The sequence below is a fragment of the Ranitomeya imitator genome, chromosome 1 (genome assembly GCF_032444005.1).
Source record: "Ranitomeya imitator isolate aRanImi1 chromosome 1, aRanImi1.pri, whole genome shotgun sequence".
Lineage (NCBI taxonomy): Eukaryota > Metazoa > Chordata > Amphibia > Anura > Dendrobatidae > Ranitomeya > Ranitomeya imitator.
Genome location: NC_091282.1, coordinates 185,027,236 through 185,045,353, shown reverse-complemented (window position 1 = coordinate 185,045,353; position 18,118 = coordinate 185,027,236). Strand labels below are relative to the sequence as shown.

Here is an 18,118-nt window from a genome sequence, read left to right as displayed (position 1 = left end):
CGAGTTTTTTTCCCGCTACGCTGTTTAGCGATCAGGTTAATACTTTTTTTTATTTGATAGATCGGGCGATTCTGAGCGCGGCGATACAAAATATGCGTAGATTTGATATTTTTTTTATTGATTTATTTTGATTGGGGCGAAACGGGGGTGATTTAAACTTTTATGTTTTTTCACATTTTTTTTAAACTTTTTTTTTTAACTTTTGCCATGCTTCAATAACCTCCATGAGAGGCTAGAAGCAGGCACAACGCGATCGGCTCTGCTACATAGCAGCGATCTGCTGATCGCTGCTATGTAGCAGAATTGCACGTGTGCTGTGAGCGCCGACCACAGGGTGGCGCTCACAGCGACGGGCAATCAGTAACCATAGAGGTCTCAAGGACCTCTATGGTACCATTCACAAGCATCGCCGGCCCCCGATCATGTGACGGGGGTCGGCGATGACGTCATTTCCGGCCGCCCGGCCGGAAGCGGTAGTTAAATGCCGCTGTCTGCGTTTGACAGCGGCATTTAACTAGTTAATAGGTGCGGGCAGATCGCGATTCTGCCCGCGCCTATTACGGGCACATAGTTAAATAAATAGGGCAGCACACTGCAGCGCCAAAACATGCAAACTTGAAAAAACGAAATTTGAACTGCATTACTGCACTAGAAATATGAAAAATGAGAGCTTTTAGCGCACAAAAATGGCCAATTTTATGTGTACCTCGTAGCCACGTTAAGGCATCTCTCTTATACGAGGTCCTACGCTTGACCTACCTCACTGAGAATAAACGTCTCCATCTGAATGGGTACATGTAGAAACCTCTTCTTGGACTCAAATTCTCTCTCTATGTGGAGGGGTATTGGACCTACTATAATTAAAACACCTGAAGCTAGGAGGCGGGGAGTGCACGATCAGAAGGCTAGAGAATACATTTCAAAAACCTGACCTGCACATCCAAACATAGACTGAGTGTGAACAGGTGCTGAACCCAGAGTCGCCAACTCGTATATAGTTAAATAGGGCAATGTATTCTCTAGCCTTCTGATCGTGCACTCCCCGCCTCCTAGCTTCAGGTGTTTTAATTATAGTAGGTCCAATACCCCTCCACATAGAGAGAGAATTTGAGTCCAAGAAGAGGTTTCTACATGTACCCATTCAGATGGAGACGTTTATTCTCAGTGAGGTAGGTCAAGCGTAGGACCTCGTATAAGAGAGATGCCTTAACGTGGCTACGAGGTACACATAAAATTGGCCATTTTTGTGCGCTAAAAGCTCTCATTTTTCATATTTCTAGTGCAGTAATGCAGTTCAAATTTCGTTTTTTCAAGTTTGCATGTTTTGGCGCTGCAGTGTGCTGCCCTATTTATTTAACTATATACGAGTTGGCGACTCTGGGTTCAGCACCTGTTCACACTCAGTCTGTTTGGATGTGCAGGTCAGGTTTTTGAAATGTATTCTCTAGCCTTCTGATCGTGCACTCCCCGCCTCCTAGCTTCAGGTGTTTTAATTATAGTAGGTCCAATACCCCTCCACATAGAGAGAGAATTTGAGTCCAAGAAGAGGTTTCTACATGTACCCATTCAGATGGAGACGTTTATTCTCAGTGAGGTAGGTCAAGCGTAGGACCTCGTATAAGAGAGATGCCTTAACGTGGCTACGAGGTACACATAAAATTGGCCATTTTTGTGCGCTAAAAGCTCTCATTTTTCATATTTCTAGTGCAGTAATGCAGTTCAAATTTCGTTTTTTCAAGTTTGCATGTTTTGGCGCTGCAGTGTGCTGCCCTATTTATTTAACTATATACGAGTTGGCGACTCTGGGTTCAGCACCTGTTCACACTCAGTCTATGTTTGGATGTGCAGGTCAGGTTTTTGAAATGTATTACGGGCACATGTCAGCTGTTCAAAACAGCTGACATGTCCCGGCTTTGGTGCGGGCTCACCGCGGAGCCCTGCATCAAAGCAGGGGAGCCGGCATCGGACGGTATAGTACGTCCGATGCCGGTAAGGGGTTAAACTTCGGGTGCGATTATAGCCACACCAGATTTATGTTGAGTTTTTATGTTTGGCTGCTGTCGCACACTAAGGTTACGTTCACATTTGCGTTGTGCGCCGCTGCGTCGGCGACACAACGCACAACGCAAATAAAAAAGCACCAAAATGCACGCAAAAACGCTGCGTTTTGCGACGCATGCGTCGTTTTTTGCCGAAATTTGGACGCAAGAAAAATGCAACTTGTTGCGTTTTCTTGGTCCGACGCTTGCAGCAAAAAAGACGCATGCGTCGCACAACGCAACAAACAAAAACGCATGCGTCCCCCATGTTAAATATAGGGGCGCATGACGCATGCGTCGCCGCTGCGTCGCCTGACGCAAACCCGACGCAAACTAGCATAACGCTAATGTGAACGTAGCCTAAAAGACACTTTTTTTTTTTTTTTTTTGCAAAAACTAGTGTTTACACCACCATATTTTGAAAGTTGTAATTTTTTCATAGTTCGGATGACAGTCATGTGATGAATTTTTTAGTGGTACGAGTTGACGTTTGTACCATTTCCGGACACATGCAATCTTTTGACCGCTTTCTATTCTGATTTTTGGGAGGTAAAGTGAACAAAAGCCAGCAATTCAGGAATTGTTTTTTTTTTGTTTTTGTTTTTTTGTTCCTTGTCGGTTCACATGTGGTAAAATTGATAAGGCAGCTTGATTCTGTGGGTCAGTACGGGTTGCAGCGATACCACATTTATTTCTTTTTTTATGTTTTGGTGCTTTTATACAATAAAAGCTATTTTACAGAAAAAATAATTAATAATTTTTGCATCACTATTACTTTTTCCGCTATTGGAGCTGTATGGCGGTTTGTCTTTTGTGGGAATAGATGACGTTTTCAGCAATATCATTTTTGCTTACATCTTTTTGATTGCGTTATATTCCAATTTTTTTTTCGGTGCTATGATAAAGCATAGTTTTTTGACTCGTGTTTTTGTTGTTGGTTTTTGTGGCACTTACTAAAGGGGTTAACTAGTGGCAGAGTTTTATAGGTCGATTCGTTCCGGATGCGGTGATATCAAGTGTGTCCCTCTTTATTTTTTATACCATAAGTAAATAGTAATAGTAGATATATAACATAGGGTACCTTGTTAACAGGCAACTAATGGTAGGCAATGGTAGGAAAGAAATATAAGAACATGGAATAATACCCTCCCGGCCTGTTTTGTTTCAAAACCTTTTAATAATGTGTTAGAAATATTACCGTATTATTATTATTTATTTATATACCATACCGTATATGCCTTTAATGAAGCAGAACTAATGTTTGACTTATTATGCTGCGTAACTAATTTACTAATGTAAATCAATGTCTTATGTTGTATGCTACATAACCATATTCCCAGATCATATTAAAATTCCAATACTGCGTAGTAATGTGTCTATTTTAATATGATTTTGATGCAAAACAATCATTTTTCATAAACCAGAAATGACATAAACCAGTTTTACGAACTTATAAAACTATCGTACCTTTTTCTTAATTATGTTACTTTGTTACAGAGACATTTTATGAAATGTACACCTGACAATGCTTTGTTTGAAGACATTGACTGTGAAGTGTTTGAGTCCCGCTATCCCACAACAATGGCCCTTTCAGTGCTAGTAACAATTGAGATGTGCAATGCGCTCAACAGGTAGGTACACTTAAAAGGTAGAGATAATGTATTTCTCTAGTTTTTGTATTTTTAAAGATCTTTCTGCAATTTTGAACTGAAAGTAAACTTTATAGAACTTAATGTTCCCATAGAGGGAATTAATTAAAGAGTAATAAAACTTTTAATTTTATTTAATTATCCTTAAAGTATTTAAAAGTTATGAATTTGTGTAATCTACATTGCCATTATTACCTTAGTTTGCTTCTTTTTCTACCTAACATTGTGTGTTGGTGCTATTTTAATTAACAGATCATGCTCTTTTAACCACTTAAAGATCTGGGAATTTTTTTTTTTTTTTTTTTGTAAAAATGATCTAGCTACATGACTCTGTCAGTAATGTTACGACGATACCAAACCTGTCCAGTTTTTTTCATTATTTTAGTGGTGAAAAGAACGTCTAAAATTTTGTATTTAAAGAAAAGAAAAAATACACTATTGCCGTATATAGTGAAATAGTGGTTTTCCCATCACAGTCATCCTGTTGCTGAACTTAACAGACTGAGCCATATGGCAGTTATGGCGACCTTCAACAGGCACCAAGTTGCCATGATAACTCATCATTTAAATGCCACTGTCAGAGATTGACAGTGGCACTTAAAATGTCAAATTGAAGCAATCAGAGCTTGCTCCAGTAGCTGCAGTTGCAGGCAGATTTGGCCTATACGATATGCACAATGTTTAGGCAGTTTTTATTTTTGATGATTTTATTATTTAACAGCTGCCATGCTGTCGGTCAAGCAAAAATGTTAATGAACCTGAATATTCAATGAAGTAAAATTGAGGTTTTGTCTGTCTTAGGAGAATCTTTGTGTGCATAATTATTGGCAAATTATAAGTGTGCTGAATTACTTTTCAACTTAATGAAAAGCGTAAATTTTCCCATCTCAATTGTTTTTCATCCGTAAAATGAGAATGATAACCGAGCAACTCAAAATATACACAAATAGATTTGACATTTAAAAAATATTATTATTTTAAGTAAATAACTTCTATATATACATATATATATATATATATATATATATATATATATATTAGATGGTAGCCCGATTCTAACGCATCGGGTATTCTAGAATATGTATGCGTAGTGTATAGCACAGCCCACACAGTACATTGCGCAGCCCACACAGTACATTGCGCAGCCCACGTAGTATATTGCACAACCCACGTAATATATTGCACAGCCCACGTAGTATATTGCGCAGCCCACATTGTATATTGCCCAGCCCACGTAGTGTATTGCGCAGCCCACATTGTATATTGCCCAGCCCACGTAGTGTATTGCGCAGCCCACGTAGTGTATTGCGCAGCCCACGTAGTGTATTGCGCAGCCCACGTAGTGTATTGCGCAGCCCACGTAGTGTATTGCGCAGCCCACGTAGTGTATTGCGCAGCCCACGTAGTGTATTGCGCAGCCCACGTTGTATATTGCCCAGCCCACGTAGTATATTGCGCAGCCTACGTAGTATATTGCCCAGCCCACGCAGCCCATAGTAATATGGGTACCATATCACTGTTAAAAAAAAAATAATTAAAATAAATAGTGATATACTCACCCTCTATTGGCCCCCGGATCGAAGCGGTTACCGACGCTCCTCGCGCGCTCCAGTCTGAAGAGTGCATTGCGGTCTCGCGAGATGATGACGCAATAGCGGCGGGTGAAATCGCTGCTATTAACTAGTTAAATGCCGCTGTCAAACGCTGACAGTGGCATTTAACCGGCGCTTCTGGCCGGGCGGCTGGAAATGAGCGCATCGCTGACCCCCGTCACATGATCGGGGGTCAACGATGCTTCTGCATTGTAACCATAGAGGTCGTTGAGACCTCAATGGTTACTGATGCCGGCCTGCTGTGAGCACCACCTTGTGGTTGGCGCTCATTGCACACCTGCATTTCTGATGCATAGCAGCGATCTGATGATCGCTGCTATGTAGCAGAGCCGATCGCGTTGTGCCAGCTTCTAGCCTCCCATGGAGGCTATTGAAGCATAGCAAAAGTAAAAAATAAAAAAAAAATTACAAAAAATGTGAAAAAAAAAAAGTTTAAATCACCCCCCTTTCGCCCCATCTATATATATAATTGTCTAAGGGTTTTTCCGTCTGTCTGTCTGTCTGTCTGTCCTGGAAATCCCGCGTCTCTGATTGGTCGAGGCCGCCAGGCTTAGCAGTGGACAGTAGGTCTATAAATTATACAATCAGCAGAACTTTAAGGTTGATGATTTATCCTTAGGCTTGGTTCCCATTGCGTTAATGGGAACGCGCTAACGGACAGCGTTGCACGGCGAAATTAACGCCGTGCAACGCGTCCGTTAGCGTCCGAGGCGCGCCCGCGGTCCGTTCCCCGCTCTCGCAGATCAGGGATCTGCGAGAGCGGGGACGTTACCGCGACCCCGGGACGCGGCCACATTAAAAACATTGCGTTAGCGCAACCCGCTAGCGCTAAACGGGTTGCACTAACGCAATGTGACCCTAGCCTTAGGTCTTATTCCTGGCACCCCCACCACTCAGTTTATTGAAGGCTTCACAGCATTTACCAGGCACCGCACCTTATATTTTGTTGTCTGTTCTTGGTATAGCAGCACTCTGTTGGTCAGTTCATTTCAGGTGAATGGGACTGAGCCGCTGGTGGAGTGAAGTTCCACCCGTGGCTGGTAACCAGTTAAATCTTTCTGTCAATCACTGACAAATCACTGATCGTGATTTCTTCTACACATAGCAGTGCTGAAACTCTGTTATGTATAGCCCAGGTGATCAGATGATTGCAGCTTCAAGTCTCCTAAGGGGACTATTAACATTTAAAAGAAAAGTTTTAAAAATATTAAAAGTTCAAGTCACCTTCTTTTTGCCTCATTAATAATAAAACATTTAATAAAACATATTTGGTATAATTGCGTTCATAAATGCCCGATCTTTTAAAATATCAAATAAACTAATTTGATCGCTAAACAGCGTAATGAGAAAAAAATCAAAACTCCAGAATTTATTTTTTTGGCCACCGCAACACTGCAACACCGCCACCATCTAGTAATATATATGCACGCACTGGCAATCTGTATAAACCAATGTTATTAATCAAAGATTTTTTTTTTTGATTTGCACACTAGTTTTATGTTAAGAAAATAATTCACAAATAGCTGTAATCTTTCCAATTCTTTCCGTTAAATGATCCCCTGATGAGAAAGTAATCACAAAGTATCCTGCTGCTAGAACTCATAGGAATTTGTGGGGAAACTGGCAGCAAATTCTCAGATCAGGTTTTCCATTTATAGTCAATGGTCATCTACGTGACCTCCTGATAATAGCACAGCGTTGCTGACAGAAGATGAACTGGCTCAGCGCTTACCTCGCAATGTTGGCACTTAACTCAAGCAATCAGCAGGGATCACCGCAGTTGGACTGTAGCAATAGAACATGAGAAGCATATGCTAGTGATTTACCACCATTGTTTATTGTAGAACCAGATCTTTGAGAGTGTCTTCGCACTCAGGGCTCGATTTGCAATTTACTGAAATCACTTTAAATTTTTTTTTTTTTTTTGCCTTAGGGTCTGTTTCCACGATCAGGAAACGCTGCGTGTCTGACGCTGCATAGAGCCGCAGCGTCAGACACGCAGCGTCCAGATGTTACAGCATAGTGGAGGGGATTTAATGAAATCCCGTCTCCACTATGCGTGGTAACACGCACGCGGCGGCCCTGCGACTCCGGACATGCTGCGCGTCTTTTCAGATCGCAGCATGTCCGTATATCTTGCGGCGACGCTGCGTCGCCGCAAGATATAGCACAGGGCCCTATGGTGGGGAGCGATGATGCCGGATGTGTGCTGTGAACACATCCGGCATCATCGCGTCCCAGAAAGGGGGCGGGGCTACCGCAGAGCGGCTAAGCCGCTCCGGCGATACCGCCGGCCATCCTGACCGTGGAAACATACCCTTATTGTATTTACATAGTTACATAGATTGAAAAAGACCTAGGTTGAACTTGATGGACCTTTCTCCACCAATTGTACATTTTATCAGTAATTTAACTAAAATCCATAATGTGGTGTATTGAGGAAATAATCCAGCCCTTTCTTAAAAGCTGTTATAGTCTGCTGTTACTACCTCTTGATGTGGTAGGGCTTTCTACAGTCTGAGTTCTCAGTCTGTGAAGAACCCTTCCCTACTTAACTTAATCGCCTTTCTTCATCCCGTAATGAGTGCCCCCTGGTCCTTAGTATGGTCTTTGGAAGGAATAAGTCATGTACAAGTCCTTTTTAGTGACCACACACATATTTACACATGTAAATGAGATCTCCTCTGAGGAATCTTTTTTCTAAGCTAAACAAGCCCAGCTTTTCTAACTGTTGCCTGCCTTTGAACTTACTACAATTTCTGAATATCTTTTTTTTAAAATATGGAGCCCAAAACTGGATCCCGTATTCTAGATGAGGCCTTACCAGTGATTTTTAAAGCAGTAACAATATCTTGGGATCACAGTATTTTATCTTTTTAAACACCCTGAAATCTTATTTGCTTTTGTGACTGCTGCTTGACATTGAGTGTTGCTGCTCAGCTTACTTGTAAGGAGAATACTCAAGTCCTTCTCTTGTTCTGTAGTCCAGAGTATGCTCCCATTTAATATATATGCAGCAATAGAATAACTCCGTCCTAGGTGCATTACTTTACATTTATCAGCATTAAATCTCATTTGCCAAGCATTTGTCTAATCAGACATTTTATCTAGATCGTTTTGCAATATTTTAATGTCAGTCAGATATTAATATCCTACATGGTTTGGTGTCGTCAGCAAAGACTGACACTTTAGGCTACTTTCACACTAGCGTCGTACTCGGCCCGTCGCAGTGCGTCGGTCCGACGTATACTGTGGGAGCGCCACACAACGGGGGCAGCGGATGCATTTTTACAACGCATCCGCTGCCCCATTGTGAGGTGGGGGTGGAGTTCCGGCCGCGCATGTGAGGTCGGAAATGGCAGATATGATGCTCCAAAAAACATTGCAAGCAATGTTTTTTTTGTTCGGACAGTCCGCCACAACACGACGCAACCGTCGCACGACGGTTGCGACGTGTGGCAATGCGCTGCAATGCGTCGCTAATGTTAATCAATGGGGAAAAAATGCATCCTGCAGACAACTTTGCAGGATGCGTTTTTTCGCCAAAACGACGCATTGCAACGTATCCCAAACGACGCTAGTGTGAAAGTAGCCTACTTTACTCTCAATCCCATCCACAAGGTCATTAATAAAGAGGTTAAAAAGAATCGGTCTTGGTACAGATGCCTGCGGTCCCCACTGCTGACTATTTCCCATTTAGAGAACGTATCGTTTATGACAACTTTGTTTCCTGTCATTTAGCCAATTCCTTACCTATCTGCATATAGTTTCCCCCAGTCCCTGCTTCTGCAGCTTCAGAGTAAGGCAGTTATGTGGTACAGTATCAAATCCCCTTGCAAACTCCAGATAAATCACATCAGCCGCATTATCAACATCCAGATTTGCACTCACCTCTCCATAGAAACCCAACTTGTTGGTTAGACAAAATGTACCCAAAATGTGCCAAGTTGAAAACTCCTTCAGAAATCTTGTAGAAGGGGGTTACTGTAGTGAGTTGTGCTAAAAAAAAATGCAACATTTGGAGAAAGTTGCATTTTGGGACTGTCTAATACATCTGGCTAAGCAAGTGTCGAAGGAAAAAAAAAAGACTTAAGAGATGCAACTTAAAAACGCTGCAACACGTATAGAGTATGGGACAAATATTAGAGCCACTACTCAGAAAACTGGCCCTGGTTCACCATTGCTTTTTCTCCACAGTGTTTTAGAAACAATCTCTTTTCTTTTTGCATCCTTTTATCAACGCAATACCAACATTATTTTGTAGCTTTGTGTTTGTGTGTTTACTGGGTTTTTGTAATTCCGCATGCTCGAAGTATGACATTTTCTTTCTTTCCTGATGTTTTATTTCATAGCCTTTTATATAGGAAAAATGACTGAAAAAAGCTATGTCAAAACTGTATGACCGCGCAAAGGTCACAAACAAAATTTCTTAAAGGTACCATATTTAAGGTTTACTTAAATAAAAATGTTATGTTACTTGTCTTAAAGGGAATGTTTCATCAACAAATGACTTATTGATTGAATTCAAGTTTCACGCTAAACCTTTTTGAAAGAACTTTTGGTGATTCGCCTATTTTTTTTAATTTTTTTAAATATTCCATGTTACTATAATTAAAGCCTTCTAGTAGGTTGTTCTGTAACAATTGCATTTCATCAGTCATCTCATCATTGAAGGCAGCATTGTAATGAAAGGTAGCATCTCCGTTATTTAGATGGCGGCAGACTACACAGGATGACCTCATTTACAGTAGGTGATAGACTCCGCTCATCCCCTTTACCCACTGGACAATGATCTTTGGACAGATTAAAGAGCATGTGTACTAAACTATCCCATAGAAGTCAATGATCATCACCAGCTTATTGCTTCTATGGCCCATGTAGCTGCCATAAAGCATATCTCTAAATGTTGTTCAGCAGCTCAAGAGAATAGCCACCTAATTTGTGAAAAATTATATATGTTTTAAAGGGTTTGCTCATGAAGGGCAAATAGAATGCCTGTTTTAGTTTTTATGCTAATTCATGTAACAAGTCTCTTTAAAGGTTGTAATGGATTGTCACTTTTAGGATTCCTGCTTCCAATAAGTATCACTAGAGTTGTAGCCCTCTTCCTTTCTGAAGGGACTATTTTGCATATTTAATTTGCCATTGGAGAATTGAATGACCTATAAGTCACCTTATGCCATCTTGGCACTCTCCACAAGGAGGGACTTTAACCCTTAGACCCGCATATTCAGGAGCTCACTGCTTCCCTCAATCCTGGCTCCCTGCTTGCCGGGGAACAATGTGCTGTCCACCTGAAAACTTGACAGTTTGGTCCAGTGATGTGGTTGTGCTCCTGCCCAAACTGTGCACTCTCCAGTTTTTCTTCTGCAGCATTGGAGATGCCACTAAAGCTAGCAGATCAAGTGCTCTAGCGATGCCAGACAGCTTTAGAGTTTTTATTTTAAAAAAAACAAAACTTGTAAGCACTGTGCATGCTGGTCCAAAACAAAACCTAAAAAACAATAACATTAAAAATCTCCCCATTCTAAAGAACTGACATAATTTTTAATGGCAAGCAGAGTGTGAAGCTCTTGTTTTTGCAATTTTTTTGTGTGATTTCAAGATTAATCCTTTGACGCCCCCCAAAAAATGGCTCATTTGTTCTTTGATCATGTTTGTGAATTAAATAATTTTAACTAAATGGATGATACTATGTATTTTACAACTCCAGGTTGTTTTGGAAGCCTACTGTTTTTTGTTTTATGTGCAATTCTTTGTATTTTCTACTTTGTATTGTGTTTTTTTTCTCACTTTGTGATATCTTTTTCATATTTACAGCTTGTCTGAAAATCAGTCATTATTAAGAATGCCACCTTGGCTCAACATCTGGCTTCTCTGCGCCATAGTAATGTCCATGGCTCTACACTTCCTTATACTGTACGTGAAGCCGATGCCGGTAAGTACAGAAATATCTTAGAAATGTTCAATTTATGGTAAAATTCTTGTACATCGTTGGAGATTTTTGTAAATTTAAGCCAATAGAAGCTACTTCTGGAACATTGCCTGTTTATTTGCAGTACGCCATTTTGCCTTTGGTATTATATTTAAAATGTTTGTTTTATATTTGAAGCTAATTTTTCAAGTAACTCCTCTGAGCTGCACTCAGTGGTTGGTAGTTATGAAGATCTCATTGCCGGTGATTCTGCTAGATGAAGGACTCAAATATATCTCTCGGCATCACTTGGATGGTAAGTGCTTCATATGGGTCTTAAAGCATAAGTCCTGGTATAAATTATATCTTTCTATTTACAGGTTTCCACGAATCCTTAGCTAAGTTGGGAGAATGTATGCTTGAACTCAATGAATACAGAAACTTGACAAAGTAGTGATTCTTCTTAACAATGCCTTGAAAGTGTACTCCTTATCAGTGACAAGTAGTTCACACATAAGAAAGATAATCGATATGTATATGAAGTGGTCTGCTTTGCGTACTGCAAGGGCCTTATTGAATCCAATAAAAAAAAAAAATTGTTGGGACTTGAAGTTAGTCGACTGTGTCTACTCCAGAATCTTTCAGGACTTCTGAATCGAAACCTTGGGTGAAATTAACCTATGATCAAAGGGAATCTGTCACCTCATTTTAGCCCTATAAACTGCGGCCACCGGCATCAGGGGCTTATCTACAGCATTCTGTAATGCTGTAGATAAGCCCCTGATGTAACCTGAAAGATAAGAAAAACAAGTTAGATTATGCTCACCCAGGGGCAGTCTTGGTGCGGTCCGGTCCGATGGCCGTCGCAGTCCGGGTCCAGTGCGTCCCATCTTCATGCGATGACGTCCTCTTCTTTGCTTCCTGTCACGGCTCCTGCGCAGGCATACTTTATCTGACCTGTTGAGGGCAGAGTAAAGTACTGCAGTGCGCAGGCGCTGGGCCTCTCTGACCTTTCCCGGCGCTTGCGCACTGCAGTACTTTGCTCTGCCCTCAACAGGGCAGATAAAGTACGCCTGCGCATGAGCCGCAACAGGAAGTAAAGAGGATGTCATCGTATGAAGATGGGAGGCACCGGACCTGGACTTTGACGCCCATCGGACCGGACCGCAGCGGGACCGCCCCTGGGTGAGTATAATCCAACTTGTTTTTCTTATCTTTCAGGTTACATTGGGGGCTTATCTACAGCATTACAGAATGCTGTAGATAAGCCCCTGATGGCAGTGGCCGCAGTTTATAGGCGAAAAATGGGGTGACAGACTCCCTTTAAGATCATTGCACTGTTGGAAGGTGCAATAATGCCCAAACTTCAGCTTTGTTACATAGGCCATGATGATTTTCTCTAGGTCTTCTTGATACTTGATTTCAATCCATTTGCTTTTGGGTCAGTAGGGGTTTATGTTTTGGACTTTGGACACTGAGACATTCAGCATACAATGTTTTTCTGCTCCATCTCTGCTGCGACCGTGAGCCAAGTGTCAGTGCCCTGTGCTCCCATCCTTTTTTGCATGAGAGGGTCATAGCACAGCTGCGGAGGAGATGGAGAAAGTAATTTCTCCATCTCCATTACCGGCGTACGAAGGAATCGCACTGCACTCGTGTGATATCGAAGACTTATATGTGTTCTTGCGATCTGAATCACGGATGCAAACGCAGCATGCTGCAATTGTTTTCGAATGCCGATTCGACATGAGAAAATAATCACAGATATAAGCTGCCCCATAGGTTAACGTTTGACTGAGTGCAATCTGATTTTTTTTTTTTTTTTTTTAATCGGAGAGCACTCGTCCGATTTACATCACAAGTGAGAACAAGCCCTCACTGTGCAAATTGAAACATCAGTTCCTGCTACTACTAAATCTTGCTGCAGGTCTTTTGCAGTCAATCTAGGTTTTTTTTTACTAACTGCTGAGGATTCTAGTAGCACCTAGTGATTCTACTTCCTCTTCCTGCCACGTCCAGGTAGTGAAGCCAGCAGAACTGAGCATATATGACAACATTTTAATTTTCAAATTGCATGTAAATTCCTGGGAAATTCAATTCACAGCAAAGTTATTCCCTGCAAATTGAATGTCCCTTATTATGCAGTGGGGTCACTTTTAGATGTGAAAGAATAATTAACCCATTATCTACCAATGTCCTTTTTTTGGGACGCCTAATCTTTAGCTTCTGGCAACTAAGATTTTATAATTTTTATTATTAGGTCCAATTTTTTGTGTTGTGTTTGTAAAATGAATGTTTTCAAAATAGGAAATCATGTCATTGTCATGTTTAAATGAATATTGGAACACCCTTTTCGGAAAAATCCGTACTTGTAAAAAAATTTATTTGGCAAGTAATGGGTTAATTTAAAATGTAAAATAGCAAACAAAACAAGCTTAAACTCCTATCACCAATTACCTGTCTGGCCCCCTGCATGTTCATTCTAGGGCTAGACTTCTAGCCATAACCAGGTCTCCGTGGCCAATGCATATAATACATCGTACCATCATGGACGTGGATCCCGGAGTTACAGTCGGAAGTCCGAGTTTAGAGTGGACAGGCCAGAGCTATGACAGGCGAAAGACCTGTGCAACTCAACCCAGCGTCCAGTCCACTTCTTTCTGGCTCCACATCTCCCAGCCTGTTCAATCTAAGAAGGGACTTCCGGCTGAGACCAGAGCTCAGAGGTCATGGCGTGTCACACGTCCTTGGCATCACTGCACGTGACATGTAGTTATCTGCAACGCCTGGTTGCAAGCAGAAATCCTAGCGTAGAGTGAACAGGCTGGTGGGGAAAAAAGAGACTGCGCTGAGGATTGTATGGCGCATGGTGAGCAGTAAGTTAAGTACCGTATTGTGTTTTTTTTGTTGTTGTTTTTTCTAACTTTTGCCAGGCAACTACGGTTTTGCAAAATTCCGACTAGCCAGACTGAATTTTGCTGAATCTGCATGGAACGAATTTACAAAGATCTGCATGGTCAAAAATGCAGATTTTTTGGTATATTTGAGTAGAATTCAATTCCACTCAAACTCGTTCATTTCTAGAAGCCAATGTTCTTTTATCTTTGATCTTTAGAACTATGCTTCCAACTGTAATTCTAGGAGCTTTTTGCGTCACTGCAATCTTTTCTTTTAAATTATTTTCTTGATTGTTTTACGCAATGGTCTCTCTAAAAAAATTTTTTTTTACTGTATTTGAAAACCCAAGAATATTAGTGGACTGAAGACTGGTGCCCTTAAAAGTGATCTAGGATTACTCAGTAACACAGCTAGAAGCTGGAGTCTGTTTATACATTACTTTTGTGCAGCAGGTCATAATGGCCAATGGTTGTTTAGGACTTAGCTGAGTGCAAAGTAGTAAAGATGCTTGTTATGATGGGGTTAAATCTGAGACTGCAGTAGTCAATAAAATAAGTTTGTTTGTTTTTTTTTGTTTTTTTTTTATACAGAATTTGGAGAACCCACTTGTCATATTAGTTGTGTTCAGGTATTTTAAACTGTTCTTGTTTTATTGGTTTATTGCAAACCGCAAAAAGTTAGTAAATTTTGCTATTAAACCTTATTTACAATTAGGATTGCATAATTTTGATTGTGGTTGTAAAATATAGCAACTACTACACTTAAAAGTTTAATATTTGAAGGAGACATCAAGGTTATTTTCACCTGCATATGCAATGCTGCTTTTCTGCAGGTATGGCTAGATAGATGTGTGCTGGTTGGCAGCATCAGTCCTTACTGCTACCTTTTGGGGTGGATTTTCATTAACAGGTGGCGCTATATAGCTCTAATCTCTTAGGCTATGTTCACACATAGCGTCCTGTCCCTGCGGGTTCTCCCGCAGCGGATTTGATAAATCTGCAGGGCAAACCCGCTGCGGTTAGCCCTGCAGATTTATCTCAGTTTGTCCTGCGGGTTCCGCTGTGGGATTTTACCCCTACTATTGATGCTGCATATGCAGCATATTGCAGCATCAACAGTAATGTTAAAAATAATAAAATCATGATATACTCACCCTCTGACGTCCCGATCTCCTCGGCGCTGCAGGCGGCGGTCCGGTTCCAAAGATGCTGTGCGAGAAGGACCTTCGTGACGTCACGGTCATGTGACTGACGTCACCGCAGGTCCTGGTCGCATAGCAAACCTGAGACCGGACGGCCGCATTCAGCGCTGAGACTTCAGAGGTGAGTATATCATGATTTTTTATTTTAATTTTTTTTTTTTTACTCAAATATGGTTCCCGGGGCCTGGAGGAGAGTCTCCTCTCCTCCACCCCGGGTACCACCCGCACATTATCCGCTTACTTCCTGCATGGTGTGCACAGCCCCATGCGGGAAGTAAGCGGATCAATGCATTTCTATGGGTGCAGAATCGCTGCGATTCTGCACAAAGAAGTGACATGCTGCGGGTTGTAAACCGCTGCGTTCCCACGCGGTTTTTCCCGCAGCATGTGCACAGCGGTTTGCGGTTTCCATAGGGTTTACATGTTACTGTAAATGCTATGGAAACTGCTGCGGTCCCGCAGCTGCAAAATCGCCACGGTTCCGCGGTAAAAACCGCAATGTGTGAACATAGCCTTCATCTCTGAAGGAGCAATTTGCATATTTAATTTCACAGAGGAGTATCGCACGGCGAATAAGCCTCCTTACAGTGGCATGCCAGGCCTGTATGTCACTCTCCACAAAGGAGAAGCCTTACCCCTTAGACCTCTGTCCATAGCCTCTCACCTATTCAAATCAGATCTCATACTTTGCACTGACGAGAGTCAATACCCCAAAGCACCATTTCTGCAAATTGAGATTCTGATTTGGCTTTTATACCGAAGTGTCGTTAAGGGGTCGATAGTGACTTGTAGGATTGCTGCTTCCAACAGGTGGCATGTCGGGGCTTGTGCCGCACCAGCATCTACCTACCACCCACCAGGTAATCCCATTCTCCTCACCTACCTCTCCCACAATCTGGCTGTGACCGAACTCCTCTTTACCCAGTACCTTCCCACAGCTCATTGGTCTTGTGCCCGGACACCCCTTTCAGGAAAACTTATATTTAATACTCATTTGAGACTTATACTTACCCTTGCTGTTCCTGGTTAGTGTGCTTTGGCCCCTGAGTTTATATTATATCATACCTTCTTTTGTGGGATACCATAATATACTTTGATATGAAGTGGCATATATACAATGGCATAATATAATATTGCACATACACCTACCTACATATATGTATATGGTATATACCTTACCCAGTGTTCTCTGGTTTTTTACTTTTATACATTTTACTGTGTCTAATTATGTTAACTGTTTTTTATTAATTGTGTGGGCACCCTTCTGTTGTGGTGTTACCACTTACCAATTCTTGTCCCAATAAAGGTATTTTATCTTTATATAACTGGCCCTATTTTCTTCCCTGACCACATGTTCGGCTTCCTTCTTTTGGCCCTCACAATCTCTCTGAATGGTCTGCCATTCGTCCTCTTTGCAGATGTATATCCCCTACTATTTATGAAATGTTATATACCACACTGCGGTAGTGTATATATATCCACTGCTATGTCCAGCACGTGTTTTAAACTGCTGCAGAGTTCTAGTCCTCTTCCTCTCTGAAGAGGCAATTTACTCATTAACATGTTAAGCAGCAATGAAAGGGGCCCTTAGACAAAGGCTTCTTTGGCCGAAACGCGCGTCGGGGAGGGCGCACTTGCTGTATTTCCCAGGCCACCCTACCAGGTAACAAATACTCGATGATATACTATAAACACTTTAAGTTGACCTACAGAAGTGGTGTTTTTAACTATTTGTGTTAGGCCATTTGGGAGAGTGCAATGATGATGGTTTTTATAGTGATTATAACCATAGTTGACCTAATGATGTACACTGTTATATCATGTGCACTCTGATGCCTGTATGTGCATGACTTATCCTGCCCCCCATGCCCTTGTACCTTGGATATGTTTAATAAAAATGTATTTTTGTACTTTAATACTATAGGATAATTCATTGTGTGTTTTTGTTTCTTGTTGTTTTTCTAAGGATAGTGATTTATCCCACAACGGTCCAGAGTAGTTCCAGGTTTTTCTATATTGATAATAATTCACATATTACTTATTTTTGACACATAGTTACATGAGCAATAGTGCTTTTTTCCATGAAGCTTTTATAGCAATGAAAGGGAGCAGTTATTCTCACTTTTACCTATAGGTGTCAGTAAAGTCATTGTAACTTTGAAAACAGGACTGTCCCATTGCATTACTCATAAATAAAGTTGAGGGAATTTGTTCAGGTCCCTGCTTATTTGGCAAGCTATAGCACTTACTGAATAAGCTGCAGAGGGAACCCGCCTTCCTGGATCGCGCTGGCTGATCTGTTCAGCTCCGCAGCTGCATGTTTCGCTGCTGTGTGACAGTCATGACACATGCATGGAGACCCCAACAAACAAGCTCTCCATGCATGTGTTGTGACTGTCACACAGCCGCGACACATGCAGCTGCGGAGCCGAACAGCTGATCAGCTAGATCAATCCAGGAAGCCGGGTTCCCTCTGCAGCTTATTTAGTAAGCGCTATAGCTTGCCGAATAAGAGGGAATCCGAGCAAATTTGCTGAACTCTATTCATAAATACACACAGTGGATATCTTATTTCTACTCCATAATGACTCCAGCTTAGTACATAAACCTGCACACATAGTAAAGAAATGCATTTGTTATTTAATTTGTTTGTTGTTTGTTGTTTAGTCCCAAAAAATATGAATATAATCTAACCTGAGGTATGCGGAGACTTTTTGTCAGCTCATCGGTGTCACACATAAATGGTACTGGGAGGGGTCTAGATATCCACTCATCATTAGTGACCTAGGTGTCATTTATAGGGC

At 41.4% G+C, this 18,118-nt stretch overlaps 1 protein-coding gene across 1 annotated transcript in view; it reads left to right on the top strand.

The window, feature by feature from the left end:
• Positions 1 to 18,118, top strand: part of LOC138665353 (sarcoplasmic/endoplasmic reticulum calcium ATPase 3) — a 332,774-nt gene that overhangs the window by 274,858 nt on the left and 39,798 nt on the right. Inside the window, exons 18-20 of the mRNA XM_069752757.1 lie at positions 3,537 to 3,670; positions 11,122 to 11,239; positions 11,414 to 11,531. Of these exons, the coding sequence (XP_069608858.1) occupies positions 3,537 to 3,670; positions 11,122 to 11,239; positions 11,414 to 11,531 (370 nt within the window). The remainder of the gene's footprint in view (positions 1 to 3,536; positions 3,671 to 11,121; positions 11,240 to 11,413; positions 11,532 to 18,118) is intronic.